The sequence below is a fragment of the Spermophilus citellus genome (genome assembly GCF_964194105.1).
Source record: "Spermophilus citellus genome assembly, chromosome: 5".
In the NCBI taxonomy this organism is placed as follows: domain Eukaryota; kingdom Metazoa; phylum Chordata; class Mammalia; order Rodentia; family Sciuridae; genus Spermophilus; species Spermophilus citellus.
The window spans coordinates 123,781,884-123,801,331 of record NC_138186.1 but is presented as its reverse complement, the minus strand read 5'-3'; the positions used below and the strand labels follow the sequence as shown (position 1 = coordinate 123,801,331).

Genomic DNA, 19,448 nt, shown 5'->3' with positions numbered 1-19,448 from the left:
AAGGTCTTCAGGGAATATTCCGAGAAGGGCTATAGCTGGGTCAAATGGTGGTTCCATTCCCAGCTTTCCCAGGAATCTCCATATTGCTTTCCAAATTGACCGCACCAATTTGCAGTCCCACCAGCAGTGTACAAGTGTACCCTTTTCCCCACATCCTCGCCAGTTCTTATTGTTGTTTGACTTCATAATGGATGCCAATCTTACTGGAGTGAGGTGATATCTTAGGGTGGTTTTGATTTGCATTTCTCTGACTGCTAGAGATGGTGAGCATTTATTCATGTACTTGTTGATTGATTGTATGTCCTCCTCTGAGAAGTGTCTGTTCAGGTCCTTGGCCCATTTGTTGATTGGGTTATTTGTTATCTTATGGTTTAATTTTTTGAGTTCTTTGTATACTCTGGATATTAGGGCTCTATCTGAAGTGTGAGGAGTAAAAATTTGTTCCCAGGATGTAGGCTCCCTATTTACCTCTCTTATTGTTCCTCTTGCTGAGAAAAAAAAAAAATAAATAAAAAATAAAGAAAAAAAAAACCTTTTTAGTTTAAGTCAGTCCCAATTGTTGATTCTTGTTATTAACTCTTGTGCTATGGATGTCCTATTAAGGAATTTGGAGCCCGGCACCACAATATGTGGATCGGAGCCAACTTTTTCTTCTATGAGATGCAGAGTCTCTGATTTGATATCAAGCTCTTTGATCCATTTTGTGTTAACTTTTGTGCATGGCGAGAGAAAGGGATTCAGTTTCATTTTGTTGTATATGGATTTCCAGTTTTCCCAGCACCATTTGTTGAAGACGCTATCCTTCCTCCATTGCATGCTTTTAGCCCCTTCATTAAATATAAGAAAGTTGTAATTTTGTGGATTGGTCTCTGTGTCCTCTATTCTGTACCATTGGTTCACCCGCCTGTTTTGGTACCAGTACCATGCTGTTTTGGTTACTCTTGCTCTGTAGTACAGTTTGAAATCTGGTATCGCTATACCGCCAGATTCACACTTCCTGCTTAGAATTGCTTTTGCTAATGTTTCTCAGACACCTGTAGTTTCTAAAACCACTAAGAGGATTTTTATTAAAATTAATTTTATTAATTTTTTTATTATATTATATAGTTAATATTAAATGATTTAATCTATATTAAATGTTATTTAAATTGACTTTGTTAAATTGTATTAATGTAAATGAAATTTAATGAGCTTTTAAATATAAATCAATCTAAAATTTAGTCAAAATTAATTTAAAAAATCAATTAAGAAAATAAATTTAAATCAAACACCAGTATTAATAAAATAAATTTAAACAATATTAATTAATAAAATAAATTTAAATTAGATCAACTTATATTAAATGATAATATAATTTATATTTAAAAATTTATTAAATTTTATTTGAATTAATTTTAATAAAAATATTCTGAATGGTTTTAGAAACTACAGGTGTTAGAGAAGTATGTGCTATGCAATCTGCTTTTTCTCTTCTCTGATTTCCCCTACTTAAGCTAGAAACTTTTGATTATCTTTTACCTTAATTTACGAAAAGGTTGAAACTACTCCTTTTTTAAAGCCTTTCATCTTTCAAAAACCGATGTTAGCTTCTTTCTCTCCCCCAATTTTTTTGATCAAATGTTTTAAAAAATGTGTTGATAGGCATTATTGTAGAGCCCCCAAAGTATGTAGATAAACAGTCCAGATATTTAATGAAATATTCTTACTAAGTAACTTTTCCATTGGCAATGGATCATGTGATTCCACTTTGGGGTTGACTCATAAAAATACTCTTACTTCTGGACATATTTAACATCTGGAAAACTGAATTAATGTGAGGTGACTTTTCTATAGAAATGGAAATAAGTAAAATGGATAGGGGTCATAGTATTTGGATTAAAAGTATCTTAGAATTTATCCACTAAGCTTCATGATAAGGCCCTCTGCACTGGAATTTTCTTTCAGTACTTGTACCAGGTTATTTGGGATAAACTAAATATTCTCAACATTTTGCAACATCATATTTGGTTTTCTTCTTCTCTAAATCTGAGATCTCCCTCAGGTGGTTTGGATTTTTCATGCTTCCTGTTATTTAAATGTATCATTTTTATCTTAATGCCATTAAATTTAACAAATATAATCATTTTTTAAAAAAAAAGAGTTTGGAGCTAATGGTTCACTACTGCTGCTCTGTACAGTTGCTTACAAAAGTACATCAGAATTGAAGACTGGTGATGATTACCTGCTACACTGGAGCAAAATTTTATAAACAAAAAGTGCTACAGCAAACAAAACAAAATTTTTAAAAAGAGCTATAGCAAAAAAAAAAAAAAAAAAACTACAAGATGCAAAAAAAAAAAAAAACAAACCTAGTATCTATATACATATATATCAGCTTTTTTTCTTTCTCTTTTTGTCTACAAATACAGAGTTCTTTTGCAAAAGGCCATGCTGTAAAACATCAAAAAGGGTTATGGCTTCTTTAAAGTGCTAAATATTTAGAAGATCCTAGAGTACAAGTCTGGCACTGTTGTCCGGGGACACTGGCAGTGGTGTGAAGGTGGGCACGAAATCTGCGATGGGTTTAAAAAGAGGATGCCCAGGTTATTTTATTTATTTATTTATTTATTTATTTATTTATTTGTGTGTGTGTGTGTGTGTGTGTGTGTGTGTGTGTGTATGTGTTCAGATTTGTGAGTTCTTTCTACGCCCTAGAGATTAGTGCTCTATCTGATGTGTGATGGGGGAAAAATTTTCTCCCAAGATGTAGGATCTCTATTCACCTCCCAGATTGTTTGTTTTGTGGAGAAGAAACTTTTTTAGTTTGAATCTATCTCATTTATTGATACTTGATTTTAATTCTTGTGCTATAGGAGTCTTAGTAAGGAATTTTGGGACTAATCCCATATGATTGGAATTAGGGCCTACTTTTTCTTCGGTTACATGCAAGCTCTCTGGTTTTATTCCTAGGTCCTTGATTCATTTGAGTGGAGTTTTGTGCATGGTGAGAGATAGGGGTTGAATTGCACCTCACTCCAGTTAGAATGTCAGCGATTTTTGAAAATGGCAGCTATGATGAAGACAACAAGGATAAGTGTTGGTGAGGATTTCAGGAAAAATGTACACTCCTACACTGTCGGTGGGACTGTAGATTGGTGGAGCCAATATGGAGAGCAGTTTGGAGATTCCTTGGAAATTTGGGAATAGAACCACCATTTGACCTAGCTATCCCTCTTTTTGGTCTATACCCAAAGGACTTAAAAACTGCATACTACAGGGACACAGCCTCGTCAATGTTTATAGCAGCAAAATTCACATTAGCTAAATTGTGGAAACAACTTAGTAGATGAATGCATAAAAAATGTGGCATTTATACACAATTAATATTACTCAGATACTTACCCTCTCGCTCAGTCCAGGAGACGCTAGTGCCCTTCACTACCTCTGTCAGAGCCTGGTTCCGACAGCTGGTGCCTCGGAGAGGACAGGCTGATCCTGCCTGCCTCCCATGTACCCTTTGTCACAGGGAGCGACATTAATGTGAGACCAAATAAAATCCAGTCATAGACATTAATAGAATATCTCAAAAAAGTATTCAATAAAAAGGCTAGCAAATACAGGGTCTTTAATGAAACTTTAATAAAATTTATGAGACAAGGAAACTGAAAGCACAATATTTTCTTAGGAACTTTTCTGTTTGGTGTTATTCTTTACAATATAGAAGCTTTTCCTAAGAATGCAGGGAGTATGAAATTTCTAAGGCTATCTTGCTGTTTTCTCCATTAAACCCCTTGTCTTAAAAAAAATCTTGAATCTATATTAATCTTTGTAATTTTCTGAGTACCCGTATAACATATTTTTCTCAAGAATGCAGTGAGGTCGCTGTTTCCAAGAGCTCTTCAATTCTGAAATAGAAGAAGTGTGTTTCCAGGCATCGAAACCCAAAGGCTCACCTAGACACAATGGAGTGAGCCGAATATATAAAAATCTCTCATGACAAATCTGAACTCTGCTTTTCCCAACCATGTGAAGTCTACTGGAATAAGATTCCAAGTAATTTGGCAGGTCGAAGCAAAATATATACTTTGGTATTCTTCTCAGGAGTAACAACTGATGGCATCTTAATTTTGGTAGAATAATGTAAATGTTAAGGTGAAATTTAGAAATAAGAAAGGAAAAGCTGATGTGTGTGTAGGTACTAGGTGTTTTTCTTCCTTTTTTTATTTTTGTAAAGTAAAACAAAAGATAAACCAAAAGGTTCTAGCTTAAGTTAGGTACAATCAAAGAGGAGAAAAAAGAAGATAATATAGCTAATACTTCACTGCCACCTGTAATTTCCAAAACAACTAAGAGCATTTTTATTAAAATTAACTTTATTGACGTTTATATTAAATTATATAGTCAATATTAAATAACTCAATCTATATTATGTTAAATTTACTTTGTTAAATTGTATTAATTTAAATAAAATTTAATGAGTTTTTAAATATAAATCATACTATAATTTAATATAAGTTAATAAACAATATCAATTAATAAAATAAATTTAAATCAAACCATAGTATTAATAAAAGAAATTTAAATAATACTACTAATAAAATTAATTTAAATTAGGTTAATTTATATTAAATGATGATGTAATTTATATTTAAAAATATATTAAATTTTGTTTAAATTAATTTTAACAAAAATGTTCTGAATGGTTTTAGAAACTACAGGTGTGAGAGAAGTATGTGCTATGCAATCTGCTTTTTCTCTTCTCTGATTTCACCTACTTAAGCTGGAAACTTTTGATTCATCTTTTACCTTAATTTATCAAAAGGTTATAACTACTCCTATTTTAAAGCTTTTCATCTTCCAAAAACTGTTGTTAGCTTATTTCTCTCCCCAACTTGTTTTGATCAAATGTTTTATAAAATGTGTTTATGAGAATTATTGTAGAGCCCCCAATAGTATGTAGATAAGCAGTCCAGATATTTAATGATACATTCTTACTAATTAACTTTTCCATTGGCAATGGATCCTGTGATCCCACTTCGGGGTTGACTCATAAAAATACTCTTCCTTCTGGACATGTTTATCATCTGGAAAACTGAATTAATGTGAAGTGACTTTCGTATAGAAATGGAAATAAGCGAAATGGATAGGGGTCATAGAATTTGGATTCAAAGCATCTTAGAATTTATCCACTAAGCTTCATGTTTAGGTCCTCCCCATTGGAATTTTCGCGTGGTAGTTGTACAATGTTATCTTGGATAAACTAAATATTCTCAACTTTTTGCAACATTATGTTTGGTTTTCATGTACTCTAAATCTGAGACATCCTTCTTATGGGTTGGATGTTTCTTGTTTCCTGTAATTACATGTATCGTTTTTATCTTAATGCCATTAAATTTAAGAAATATTATTATTGTTTAAAAAAAAAGAGGTTGGAACTAGTGGTTCAAGAAGGCTGCTCTGTACAGTTGCTCCCAAAAGTACATCAGAATTGATAACGGGTGATGATTATCTGCTACATTGGAACAAAATTCTAGAAACAAAAAGTGCTACAAAAAACAAAACAAATTTTTTAAAAAGTACTATAGCAAAAAATCACAACAACAACAACAACTAAAAAAAATAAAATAAAATACCTAGTAGCTATACACTTACATATACCAGCTTTTTTGCTTTCTCTTTTTGTCTACAAACACATGAGTACTTTTCAAAAGGCCATGCTGTAAAACGTAAAAAAGGGTTATGGCTTCTTTCAAATGCTAAATATTTAGAAGATCCTGGAGTACAACTCTGGCACTATTGTCCGGGGACACTGGCAGTGGTGTAAAGGTGGGCATGAAATCTGCAATGGGTTTAACAAGAGGATGCCCAGGTCCACCAAGTCCAACTCCAGCTAGGTTACCAAGAGGCACAGCTGCAGAACGTGGAACCAAAACAACTCATCCACTTACTGACACCACCATGATTTTTATTCAGCAACTGCTCCATTTCGTCCTTCGGAATGTCCAGGATGCTCCCCATCACCTGCAATACTTCACGACGTTTGTCCTTTGGTGTCTGGAAATGACCGATAAAAAGGTTTCGCATGAGGACTTTGTCCACTTTTCCTTCTGCGCTGTTGACCAAAGTCGACAATTTCTGTTGTGCATGGTCCAACATTTCTTTTCGGAGCTCGTTTTGTTTTTTCAGTTCTTCCATCTGTTCTTCCTTGAGATCTAAGTCTTCTCTCAGTCTGGAAGCAGAATCCAACAGAGCATTTGCTTCATCCAAACGTTCCTGCAATGATGATACTTCTCCTTCTAGCTTTTCGGCCTTGTTCTTCCATTCAGCTATTGACTGTTTTTCTTTGTCTTCTGCAGCCAAAATTTCCTGGGTGTAAGACTCTTCTGATTCCAAGAGATGGCTGCGTAGCCTTTCTAGCTCCCGGTTTAGGCGTAATTCTTGGTCCCGTAAGTGTTGAACCTCTTTTTCTCTTAGGATTTTTACTTTGGTCTCTTGAAAAATATCAGAATTCAATGTTTGAGCATCTCCTTTCTCTCCAGGCAACTGGGCTTTTAGTTCTTCAATAGTTTTCTGCAAGTTCTTAATTTCCTCCTCTTTTTCTAAAATTAACTGGCTATGCGCAGCATTCATCTGCTCATATTTGTACTTAAATTCATCCATTTCCTCCTTCTGCTCCTGTAAAGACTGAAGTAGTTGCATTTTACGCTGGTTTTGGTTTTCAATGATATTCAGGTGGTCTTGAATTTCATCTTCCAGATGATTTTTGACTATATTCAGTTGAGATACCTCCAATTCTAGTTCTGTGACAGCATCAAGAGCTGTAGGCTCAGCCACTGGTACGGCTTGATTGTGCTGTTCCCTAAGTATTTCCAATTCTACTCGCAGATAGTTGTTTTCTGCTCTCATGTAGGTAAGACTTTTGTCCTTTCTTTCGATGGATTGCCTTAAAGTTTCATTTTCTCCTAAGGCCTGAGAACACTTATCTAAATCCTTTTGTAGTTGTGAACTTTTTTCTTCGAGTTTTTCAATAAAAACTTCTTTCTCATTTATGACTTGTATCAATCGCTCCTCTTCTTCTACATAAGATGCCAAAATTTCATCAGTTTCTTTTTCATCAGCAGTCATTTGCTCAATATTCTTTTTGAGTCCTGCTATTTCAAGGTCCTTCTCTTGGATGAGTTGAACTGCACATTCGTGTTTCAGCTTTAAGACAGAGGTATTCAAATTATGTGCATTGGAGAGTTCCTGAATAGTCTGCCTGTGATTATTTGCTTCTTCCAACAGTCTTTTTTCTGCCTGGTGCAGTTTGGCTTCACTCTCTTCTTTGTCTCTTTTGAGAGTCTCCGTGATAGTGTCTTTTTCTTGAGAGAGTTGATTGTAAGCAGCAATAGATTCTTCCAACTTACGCCTTACATCGTCACGTGCTAAAATCAACATTTCATTTTCCGTTTTGAGTTCCACAGCAACTTTCTTTAAATTTTCATTGAGCTGTTCCTCTTCAGAAAGATTTTGCCTTAAGTTGCTAACTTCAGCTTCTCGTTCTTTAAGCATGTCATCCTTACAATGACTGTTAGAGTCTTCATTCAGAGAAGTTCGATACTTGCTCTTAAATCCAGACAGCTCATCTTCAAGTTGTCTAATGTGATCCTTAAGCCCAAGGTTTTCCTGCTGGATGTTTAAACTATTTTTTTGTGACTGATTTAGCTGATCTACTAAATCTTCTACTTTACCTTCAAGCTTCTGCTTAGTTAAATGCAAATCACTGAGGCTCTGTGCGTTCTCAGTTAACTTCTCCTTCTGCACATGCAACTCTTGGGATATGTTCATTTGATCATCCTCAAGTTGATGGACTCTCTTTTTTTCATCATCTAGATCTTGTTCCAACTTCTTGATGACAAGGTCTCCTTCATGTCGTTGTTGGGATAGCTCCTCTTGTATCAAAATCATGTGCTTTGTAGCTTCCTGATTCTGATGATCCAGTTCTTCTAACTCGGCTATCAGCATTTTCTTTTCATTGATAGTCTGATTCAGTTCTTCCTCCTTTGCCTTCAAGTGAAGTTTTAAGTCTAGTAATTGTACATTCAAATTCATGTCTGTTGAAGCTCTGTTTTTCATGACTTGGTAGTCACAGCTCCATTTTGACAGTGACATCTGAAGTTCCTCTTTTTCTTGACTCAATGATGCCTTCTCTTTTTCTAAAGCTTCAACATGCATTTTAAGTTTCAGATGGTCTTCAGCCAGACGGTTATCCTGGTTTAAACCATTTAGTCTCACGATTTCCTTCTCCGCATCAGCCAGGGCTTGTTGAAGCCTGAACACTTCTTCCACTGCTGAGCTCTGAGGAAGGATTCTTCCCTTTTCTGCCACAGTAGAACTCTGCTCCCAAACTGAAATTTCATGCTGATGATCATATATGTCTGGACTTTGGTTTGGTTGAAGAGTCTTGACAGTATTTTGTACTTTGCAGATTTCACTTGAGTCAGAATGGTGTGTTCCCTGAGCCTCAGCAATCTGCCTCGAGTGGCCAACTTCAGATTCATGTTTTGCAGCTTCAGTTGATAATCTGTTTGTTTCTTGTTGTGATAAGATTATGTCACTAGAGTCCATGTCGTCATCACGAAAGGCTGAAAAATGACTACTGATCAGGGAACCGAACGGAGCCGGTGCAGTTGTTGTTGGCACACCACAAGCTCCCGAGTGTACTGATTGAGCGGCTGCCTGTAGTTGGAACATTTGATCTTGCAGTACAATCTGTCCTGCTTTAAGATGGCTGATCTCTACCTCTTTCTGTTGCAGTTGGTTTTGGTAACTTACAGACTGATGGTTTATTTGTAGCTCTGATGCTTCATGCTTTTCTTCCAGGTCAGTACAATACTCTTTCAGTCTTTCATTCTCACATCTTAGTGTGGAATCAGTAGTTTCCATTTCCTTTCTCCAACAATGATGTAAAGCTGCTTCTGGGTCTCCTAAGTCACCCGGAAGCATTTCCCCGGCGAAGCTGGAGCTATGGCCGGTGAGGAAAGCCAAGCTGCTCCCCACCTGACCCAAGAAGTGGCCCAAGCCTGAGCCCAGGCCTCCAAACCAGGACCACATCGTGGCCACTTCAGTGATCCATGGGACCAGCTCTGAAAAGCGCGCCCATCACCGTCCACTTCTCTGCCCCGAACGTCCTCTGGCGTTGCCGGGGTCAATTATGACCCAAGCGCTCAGAATTCCTCAGAGCGCGGGGTTCCTGGGGCTCCACCAACACTAATCATCCCTTCCTGCCTGTAAACTCAGAAGCCTGTCCTGCGCTTTGACCAGGGACTGGCATCCAGTAGCACACACTCACCCCCTGCAGGGCCTCTGCTTCTTCCCTGCACTTGCCTGTCAGCTATTGGCTCACAGGATTGGGCAGGGTTGGCTGGGAGGAGCTAGAGATCCAGGAAAGTGTTCTAGTTTGAGTCCCAAGGCAGTGTGCTGTGGAGCCAGGAAGAATCAATGTTGTAGATGAAATCCAAAGGTAGTTCACTGGAGAGTTCCCTCTTGTCTGGGAGAGGTGGGCTTTTTGTCCCATTCAGTTGCACTCGGTTGACGAGGTGAGGTCTCTCTCCATTACAGAATGGAATCTATTTAACTGAAAGTCCCCGATTCAGAAGTAAATCTCACCCCATAACACCAGCACAGACACACCCAGAATAAAAGTTGGCCAAGTGTCTGGGCATCGTAGCCCAGACGAGTTAACATGTAAAATTAACCATCACAAAGTCTTAATCATTCTCAGAATTCAAATTATAATATGGATTAAATGTCACTAAAGAACCATCTTTACCCTTTCCAAAAATAAATTTTTGCTGTTAATCTATAAATTTTCGAGTTCATTTTAATATTATTTGGTCCTTGTTAATTCTGATTGAGTTTATTTAAGTGCTCAAAAATTCCACTTAAATTTCACTTAAGAAAATTTGTTTTAGAGCCAATAGGTTGATGTTCACTTAACCTATTGTTGTTTATCAATGCCAAATATAATCCAGGTTTAAACAGTACAGAGTGAAATAAAAAGTTGAGAAATTTTCTACGATGGAGTAACAATCCTAACTTTAATTCCCATACCTCTAAGGATCAGAAGGAGTTAAGATAAGGCCCTGGTTTCCAAGGTGTTTAAATTCCAACAAGTTAATGAGGAGGCAGTTTTGTAGAGTTGGGGACAAAGCAAAGAGATGATGCACGTGGGCTGTAACAGACATACCAGTTGGGACCAAAGCAATTTTGGAGCTAAACTGACAGAATGCATTTAAAAAAACCTCTCTCCCAAGCATGAGTTGAACAGTAAATGAGAACATAGTGTGTAGTTCTCACCTGATGGCTGGTGCAGAGAAAGTGGCCAACAAATAGAGCCTGCTGCCACTTTGTTCATATTTGCTTTTTGTTTTGTTTAGGATCATTTTCCTCATTACCCTTTAGAAGGGGTTTGGGTTTGCTCCCATTACTCTCTTCCCAGAGCCCATATTCAGGAGACTCTTTTCCTTGAGCTGTTCTTTCTATATGTCTGTTCAGGGAACAGAACCTCAAGGTGGCAGAAATAAAATTTTTAAAAAAGGCAGAATTTTTGGAAAATTAATGGTTAAATAGATTCTAAGGATTATATTAATCACCTCATAATGTCTCTTGCCTTCAAGATGGAGCAAGTAGACATAATTACTCAGATTGGTATCAGAAACTAGTGACTGCATTTGTGTCCTGTGCTAGAAAAGGAAATCTTCTTGGTCCTTCTTATTCATCTCCAAATCTGAGAGAGAAATCAGGCCTGTGTTAGTCAATCTCTCCTCATAAAAGACTAATATAAAAATTTAAGCCCCTTTTAGCATCTGCTGAAGTGCGAATCCACGCTGTACCCCAGCTGTGTCTACTGTTGAAGAAGGCATCAACAATACCAAGTGTCCTTTTCTCCCTTTAGACCATTCCTCCTGTGTGTGTGTGTGTTTGTGTGTGTGTGTGTGTGTGTGTGTGTGTGTGTGTGTTAGAAGACTTTTTCATCACTTTGACAACATACCTGAGAAAATTAAATGAGTAAATATTTATTTTGGTTCAATTTCAGGCTCCATTGCTGTGGCCTGAAGTGAGGCAGATTACCATGGCAGAGAGCCTGGCTTCAAAACAGAGCTGCTCAACTCATGGAGATCAGGGGATCAACTCATGGAGATCATGGAGATCAGGTGAGGGGAAGAAAGGACTGAGGAATATGATGTACCCTTCCAGGGAATCAACTCCAATGACCTACCCTCCAACTAGGCCCTACCGCCCACAGTTTTTACCAACTCCCAATAGTCCTGTCCAATCGTGAACCCATCAGTGGATTGATCCACAGATGAGGTTAGAGCCCAGGATTCAATTCACCTTTCTGTAGAGTCCGTTCTGAATGCTGTTACATTGGGGTCCAAGCTTTCAACACATGACCTTTAGGCAACATTCCAGATCCAAATTATAGCAGGGTGCCTCCTTCTCTTTAGGTGTTCTGTGTTTGTTTATTGTTTTAAATCACAAATAATGATCCTTTTTCAGTGTAAGACCTATCACATTTGGCTTGAATCTGGTTCCAGTGGTTGTTGCTCCTACTGCTGAAAGGCATTTCTGATCACTCAGATTCAGTCTTCTAGCGTGGTTCACTCTGACCACAGCTGTTTGTCATTTTATATTTCAATCTGAGAGAGATACCTACCTACTGTATTCAAAACTGACCATCCAAATAAAAGCATTTCTCTTCTTGTAAATATGTTTGGAATATTCCTGGAAACTATGGGGGATATGGAGGGAAAACCCTGGCTCATTCGCGAACACATGTGACAAAAAGCATCCAATAATCATAAGTATATCCTTATACATGTATTCAGTGCCCCCAAAGTACAAGGTATTGTGGTAGATATTGTGAACAACATAAAGCTGTGTTATATACATTTCCTGCTATGAAGTGCAATTGAATACAGTCAATCAATGGGGAACATGTTACATAGAGTGATCCTTGAATTATAATGCAAGGTCAGCCATTGATGACTGTGGTGGTGAGGATCTCATATGGGGGAAAAGACTAAGAAAGAAAGAATAAGCCAGAAGTAGAGAGCCCTTAATAATGTGGCTTTGTTAAAACACAGTTGAAGATTAAAATAATGAAAGCTTTTTGAGTCTATAAACATAGGGTGATAAATTCTATGCAAGATATTAAGTTTGTACTTTTTTTTTAATACCTCATAATTCATTCAAACATTTTCTTATAGATTTCAGTAGGATTTTTAAATCTCTTTAATATGGGCCTTGTCTCTTCCTGTTTCTTTTTTTAAATTTTTATTGGTTGCTCAAAACATTACAATGATCTTGACATATCATATTTCATACATTTGATTCAAGTGGGGTATGAATTCTTATTTTTACCACGTGTACAGTTTGCAGGATCACATTGGTTATACATCCGAGTTTATACATACTGCCATACTAGTGTCTGTTATATTCTGCTGCCTTTCCTATTCCCTCCCTTTCTCCCCTTCTGTCCCCTCCCCTCCCCTCCCATAATCTCTCTCTACCCCATCTACTGTAATTCATTTCTCTCCTTTTTCCCCCTTTCCCCTCACATCCTCTTATATGTAATTTTGTATAACAATGAGGGTATCCTTCCATTTCCATGAAATTCCCCTTCTCTCTCCCATTCCCTCCCACCTCTTGTCCCTTCTAAATGGTAATCTTCTTTTCATGCTCTTCCAGCCTGCTCTGTTTTGAGTCCCCCCTCCTTATATGAAAGAAGACATTCAGCATTTCTTTTCTAGGGATTGGCTAACTTCACTTAGCATAATCTGCTCTCATGCCATCCATTTCCCTGCAAATGCCATGATTTTGTTATTTTTTAGTGCTGAGTAATATTCCATTGGGTACAAATGCCACATTTTTTTATCCATTCATCTATTGACTGGCATCTAGGCTGGTTCCACGTTCTAGCTATTGTGAATTGTGCTGCTATGAACATTGATGTAGCTGTATCCCTATAGTGTGCTCTTTTTAGGTCTCTGGGAATAGTCCGAGAAGGGGAATAGCTGGGTCGGATGGCGGTTCCATTCCCAGCTTTCCAAGGAATCTCCATAATGCTTTCCAAATTGGCTGCACCAATTTGCAGTCCCACCGGCAATGTACAAGTGTACCTTTTCCCCCACATCCTTGCCAGCACTTGTTGCTGTTTGACTTCCTGATGGCTGCCATTCTTACTGGACTGATATGGTATCTTAGAGTGGTTTTAATTTGCATTTCCCTGATTGCTAGAGATGGTGAGCATTTTTTCCGTGTATTTTTTGATTAATTATATATCCTCCTCTGAGAAGTGTCTGTTCAGGTCCTTGGCCCATTTGTTGATTGGGTTATTTGTTTTCTTAATGTTTAATTTTTGAGTTCTTTGTATACTCTGGATATTAGGGCTCGGCACATTTGTATTTTTAAGAATTGGCATAATCAATGAAATGTTCCGCACACATTTGTAGGAAGATTAACATAACACTCCAGTGACAATACAATAGTAGAAGGATTGATTTGGACTGAGAAGTTGTTCAGTGAATGATATATTACCCATAAATTTGAATTCTCATTATCACAAAGAAGCAAGGTGAAAATAAGAATTTAAGAGAGTGTTGGGGATATGGCTCAAGTAGCAGCTCGTTCACCTAGCATGCGTGAGGCATGGGGTTTGATCCTCAGCACTACATAAAAAAATAAATAAAATAAAGATGCTGTGTCCACTAAAGGCTAAATAATAAATATTTTTTAAAACGAATTTAAGATAGTCCATAAATGTTATATACAAACTGTGAAAGTAGATGCTTTCGCATCTAGTGACTTTTATAAGTAGGACAAAGAATTAAATGTAGTTCTGCTGTGTATAAAATGATCACAATAAATCACCAATGTCATTTTTTGAAATGGGAAAATGTTTTTTTATTGGTTATTCAAAACATTACAAAGCTCTTGACATATCATCTTTCGTACATTTGATTCAAGTGGGTTATAAACTCCCATTTTTACCCCAAATACAGATTGCAGAATCACATCGGTTACACATCCACGTTTCTACATAATGCCATATTAGTGACTGTTGTATTCTGGTACCTTTCCTATCGCCTACTATCTCCTCTCCCTCCCCTCCCATCTTCTCTCTCTACCCCATCTGCTGTAATTCAATTCTCTCCCTTGTTTTTTTTTCCCCCTTTTCCCTCACATCCTCTTATATTTAATTTTGTGTAACAATGAGGGTCTCCTTCCATTTCCATGCGATTTCCCTTCTCTCTCCCTTTCCCTCCCACCACTTGTCTCTGTTTAATGTTAATCTTTCCCTCATGCTCTTCCTCCCTGCTCTGTTCTTAGTTGCTCTCCTTATATCAAAGAAGACATTTAGCATTTGTTTTTTAGGGATTGGCTAGATTCACTTAGCATAATCTGCTCCAATGCCATCCATTTCCCTGCAAATTCCATGATTTTGTCATTTCTTGGTGCTGCGTAATACTCCATTGTGTGTAAATGCCACATTTTTTTTTTATCCATTCGTCTACTAAAGGGCATCTAGGTGGGTTCCACAGTCTAGCTATTGTGAATTGTGCTGCTGTGCACACTGAAATGGCAGTATCCCTATAGTACGCTCTTTTAAGGTCTTCAGGGAATATTCCGAGAAGGGCTATAGCTGGGTCAAATGGTGGTTCCATTCACAGCTTTCCCAGGAATCTCCATATTGCTTTCCAAATTGACCGCACCAATTTGCAGTCCCACCAGCAGTGTACAAGTGTACCCTTTTCCCCACATCCTCGCCAGTTCTTATTGTTGTTTGACTTCATAATGGATGCCAATCTTACTGGAGTGAGGTGATATCTTAGGGTGGTTTTGATTTGCATTTCTCTGACTGCTAGAGATGGTGAGCATTTATTCATGTACTTGTTGATTGATTGTATGTCCTCCTCTGAGAAGTGTCTGTTCAGGTCCTTGGCCCATTTGTTGATTGGGTTATTTGTTATCTTATGGTTTAATTTTTTGAGTTCTTTGTATACTCTGGATATTAGGGCTCTATCTGAAGTGTGAGGAGTAAAAATTTGTTCCCAGGATGTAGGCTCCCTATTTACCTCTCTTATTGTTTCTCTTGCTGAGAAAAAAAAAAAAAAAAAGAAAAAAAAAAAAAACCTTTTTAGTTTAAGTCAGTCCCATTTGTTGATTCTTGTTATTAACTCTTGTGCTATGGATGTCCTATTAAGGAATTTGGAGCCCGGCACCACAATATGTGGATCGGAGCCAACTTTTTCTTCTATGAGATGCAGAGTCTCTGATTTGATATCAAGCTCTTTGATCCATTTTGTGTTAACTTTTGTGCATGGCGAGAGAAAGGGATTCAGTTTCATTTTGTTGTATATGGATTTCCAGTTTTCCCAGCACCATTTGTTGAAGACGCTATCCTTCCTCCATTGCATGCTTTTAGCCCCTTTATCAAATATAAGAAAGTTGTAATTTTGTGGATTGGTCTCTGTGTCCTCTATTCTGTACCATTGGTTCACCCGCCTGTTTTGGTACCAGTACCATGCTGTTTTGGTTACTCTTGCTCTGCAGTACAGTTTGAAATCTGGTATCGCTATACCGCCAGATTCACACTTCCTGCTTAGAATTGCTTTTGCTAATATTTCTCAGACACCTGTAGTTTCTAAAACCACTAAGAGGATTTTTTTTAAAATTAATTTTATTAATTTTTTATTATATTATATAGTTAATATTAAATGATTTAATCTATATTAAATGTTATTTAAATTGACTTTGTTAAATTGTATTAATGTAAATGAAATTTAATGAGCTTTTAAATATAAATCAATCTAAAATTTAGTCAAAATTAATTTAAAAAATCAATTAAGAAAATAAATTTAAATCAAACACCAGTATTAATAAAATAAATTTAAACAATATTAATTAATAAAGTAAATTTAAATTAGATCAACTTATATTAAATGATAATATAATTTATATTTAAAAATTTATTAAATTTTATTTGAATTAATTTTAATAAAAATATTCTGAATGGTTTTAGAAACTACAGGTGTTATAGAAGTATGTGCTATGCAATCTGCTTTTTCTCTTCTCTGATTTCACCTACTTAAGCTAGAAACTTTTGATTATCTTTTACCTTAATTTACGAAAAGGTTGAAACTACTCCTTTTTTAAAGCCTTTCATCTTTCAAAAACCGATGTTAGCTTCTTTCTCTCCCCCAATTTTTTTGATCAAATGTTTTAAAAAATGTGTTGATAGGCATTATTGTAGAGCCCCCAAAGTATGTAGATAAACAGTCCAGATATTTAATGAAATATTCTTACTAAGTAACTTTTCCATTGGCAATGGATCATGTGATTCCACTTTGGGGTTGACTCATAAAAATACTCTTACTTCTGGACATATTTAACATCTGGAAAACTGAATTAATGTGAGGTGACTTTTCTATAGAAATGGAAATAAGTAAAATGGATAGGGGTCATAGTATTTGGATTAAAAGTATCTTAGAATTTATCCACTAAGCTTCATGATAAGGCCCTCTGCACTGGAATTTTCTTTCAGTACTTGTACCAGGTTATTTGGGATAAACTAAATATTCTCAACATTTTGCAACATCATATTTGGTTTTCTTCTTCTCTAAATCTGAGATCTCCCTCAGGTGGTTTGGATTTTTCATCCTTCCTGTTATTTAAATGTATCATTTTTATCTTAATGCCATTAAATTTAACAAATATAATCATTTTTAAAAAAAAGAGTTTGGAGCTAATGGTTCACTACTGCTGCTCTGTACAGTTGCTTACAAAAGTACATCAGAATTGAAGACTGGTGATGATTACCTGCTACACTGGAGCAAAATTTTATAAACAAAAAGTGCTACAGCAAACAAAACAAAATTTTTAAAAAGAGCTATAGCAAAAAAAAAAAAAACAAAAACTACAAGAAGATGCAAAAAAAAAAAAACCTAGTATCTATATACATATATATCAGCTTTTTTTCTTTCTCTTTTTGTCTACAAATACAGAGTTCTTTTGCAAAAGGCCATGCTGTAAAACATCAAAAAGGGTTATGGCTTCTTTAAAGTGCTAAATATTTAGAAGATCCTAGAGTACAAGTCTGGCACTGTTGTCCGGGGACACTGGCAGTGGTGTGAAGGTGGGCACGAAATCTGCGATGGGTTTAAAAGGAGGATGCCCAGGTTATTTTATTTATTTATTAATTTATTTATTTATTTATTTGTGTGTGTGTGTGTGTGTGTGTGTGTGTGTGTGTGTGTGTGTTCAGATTTGTGAGTTCTTTCTACGCCCTAGAGATTAGTGCTCTATCTGATGTGTGATGGGGCAAAAATTTTCTCCCAAGATGTAGGATCTCTATTCACCTCCCAGATTGTTTGTTTTGTGGAGAAGAAACTTTTTTAGTTTGAATCTATCTCATTTATTGATACTTGATTTTAATTCTTGTGCTATAGGAGTCTTAGTAAGGAATTTTGGGACTAATCCCATATGATTGGAATTAGGGCCTACTTTTTCTTCGGTTACATGCAAGCTCTCTGGTTTTATTCCTAGGTCCTTGATTCATTTGAGTGGAGTTTTGTGCATGGTGAGAGATAGGGGTTGAATTGCACCTCACTCCAGTTAGAATGTCAGCGATTTTTGAAAATGGCAGCTATGATGAAGACAACAAGGATAAGTGTTGGTGAGGATTTCAGGAAAAATGTACACTCCTACACTGTCGGTGGGACTGTAGATTGGTGGAGCCAATATGGAGAGCAGTTTGGAGATTCCTTGGAAATTTGGGAATAGAACCACCATTTGACCTAGCTATCCCTCTTTTTGGTCTATACCCAAAGGACTTAAAAACTGCATACTACAGGGACACAGCCTCGTCAATGTTTATAGCAGCAAAATTCACATTAGCTAAATTGTGGAAACAACTTAGTAGATGAATGCATAAAAAATGTGGCATTTATACACAATTAATATTACTCAGATACTTACCCTCTCGCTCAGTCCAGGAGACGCTAGTGCCCTTCACTACCTCTGTCAGAGCCTGGTTCCGACAGCTGGTGCCTCGGAGAGGACAGGCTGATCCTGCCTGCCTCCCATGTACCCTTTGTCACAGGGAGCGACATTAATGTGAGACCAAATAAAATCCAGTCATAGACATTAATAGAATATCTCAAAAAAGTATTCAATAAAAAGGCTAGCAAATACAGGGTCTTTAATGAAACTTTAATAAAATTTATGAGACAAGGAAACTGAAAGCACAATATTTTCTTAGGAACTTTTCTGTTTGGTGTTATTCTTTACAATATAGAAGCTTTTCCTAAGAATGCAGGGAGTATGAAATTTCTAAGGCTATCTTGCTGTTTTCTCCATTAAACCCCTTGTCTTAAAAAAAATCTTGAATCTATATTAATCTTTGTAATTTTCTGAGTACCCGTATAACATATTTTTCTCAAGAATGCAGTGAGGTCGCTGTTTCCAAGAGCTCTTCAATTCTGAAATAGAAGAAGTGTGTTTCCAGGCATCGAAACCCAAAGGCTCACCTAGACACAATGGAGTGAGCCGAATATATAAAAATCTCTCATGACAAATCTGAACTCTGCTTTTCCCAACCATGTGAAGTCTACTGGAATAAGATTCCAAGTAATTTGGCAGGTCGAAGCAAAATATATACTTTGGTATTCTTCTCAGGAGTAACAACTGATGGCATCTTAATTTTGGTAGAATAATGTAAATGTTAAGGTGAAATTTAGAAATAAGAAAGGAAAAGCTGATGTGTGTGTAGGTACTAGGTGTTTTTCTTCCTTTTTTTATTTTTGTAAAGTAAAACAAAAGATAAACCAAAAGGTTCTAGCTTAAGTTAGGTACAATCAAAGAGGAGAAAAAAGAAGATAATATAGCTAATACTTCACTGCCACCTGTAATTTCCAAAACAACTAAGAGCATTTTTATTAAAATTAACTTTATTGACGTTTATATTAAATTATATAGTCAATATTAAATAACTCAATCTATATTATGTTAAATTTACTTTGTTAAATTGTATTAATTTAAATAAAATTTAATGAGTTTTTAAATATAAATCATACTATAATTTAATATAAGTTAATAAACAATATCAATTAATAAAATAAATTTAAATCAAACCATAGTATTAATAAAAGAAATTTAAATAATACTACTAATAAAATTAATTTAAATTAGGTTAATTTATATTAAATGATGATGTAATTTATATTTAAAAATATATTAAATTTTGTTTAAATTAATTTTAACAAAAATGTTCTGAATGGTTTTAGAAACTACAGGTGTGAGAGAAGTATGTGCTATGCAATCTGCTTTTTCTCTTCTCTGATTTCACCTACTTAAGCTGGAAACTTTTGATTCATCTTTTACCTTAATTTATCAAAAGGTTATAACTACTCCTATTTTAAAGCTTT

General features: G+C 36.0%; 1 protein-coding gene and 1 pseudogene across 2 annotated transcripts in view; one reads left to right on the top strand and one right to left on the bottom strand.

Moving 5' to 3' along the window:
* LOC308650302 (heat shock factor protein 2-like) overlaps positions 1-19,448 on the top strand; it is a 78,097-nt pseudogene that overhangs the window by 52,340 nt on the left and 6,309 nt on the right. Inside the window, exons 9-10 of the transcript XR_014024429.1 lie at positions 6,336-6,425; positions 11,057-11,174. The product of XR_014024429.1 is annotated as a heat shock factor protein 2-like (transcript). The remainder of the gene's footprint in view (positions 1-6,335; positions 6,426-11,056; positions 11,175-19,448) is intronic.
* LOC308649471 (thyroid receptor-interacting protein 11-like) lies at positions 5,875-9,072 on the bottom strand (the record flags this gene model as incomplete). The annotated part of the gene is made up of 3 exons (XM_081295013.1): positions 5,875-6,091; positions 7,109-8,334; positions 8,491-9,072. 3 exons carry the CDS (start codon positions 9,070-9,072, stop codon positions 5,875-5,877), a joined length of 2,025 nt encoding a protein of 674 aa, XP_081151139.1.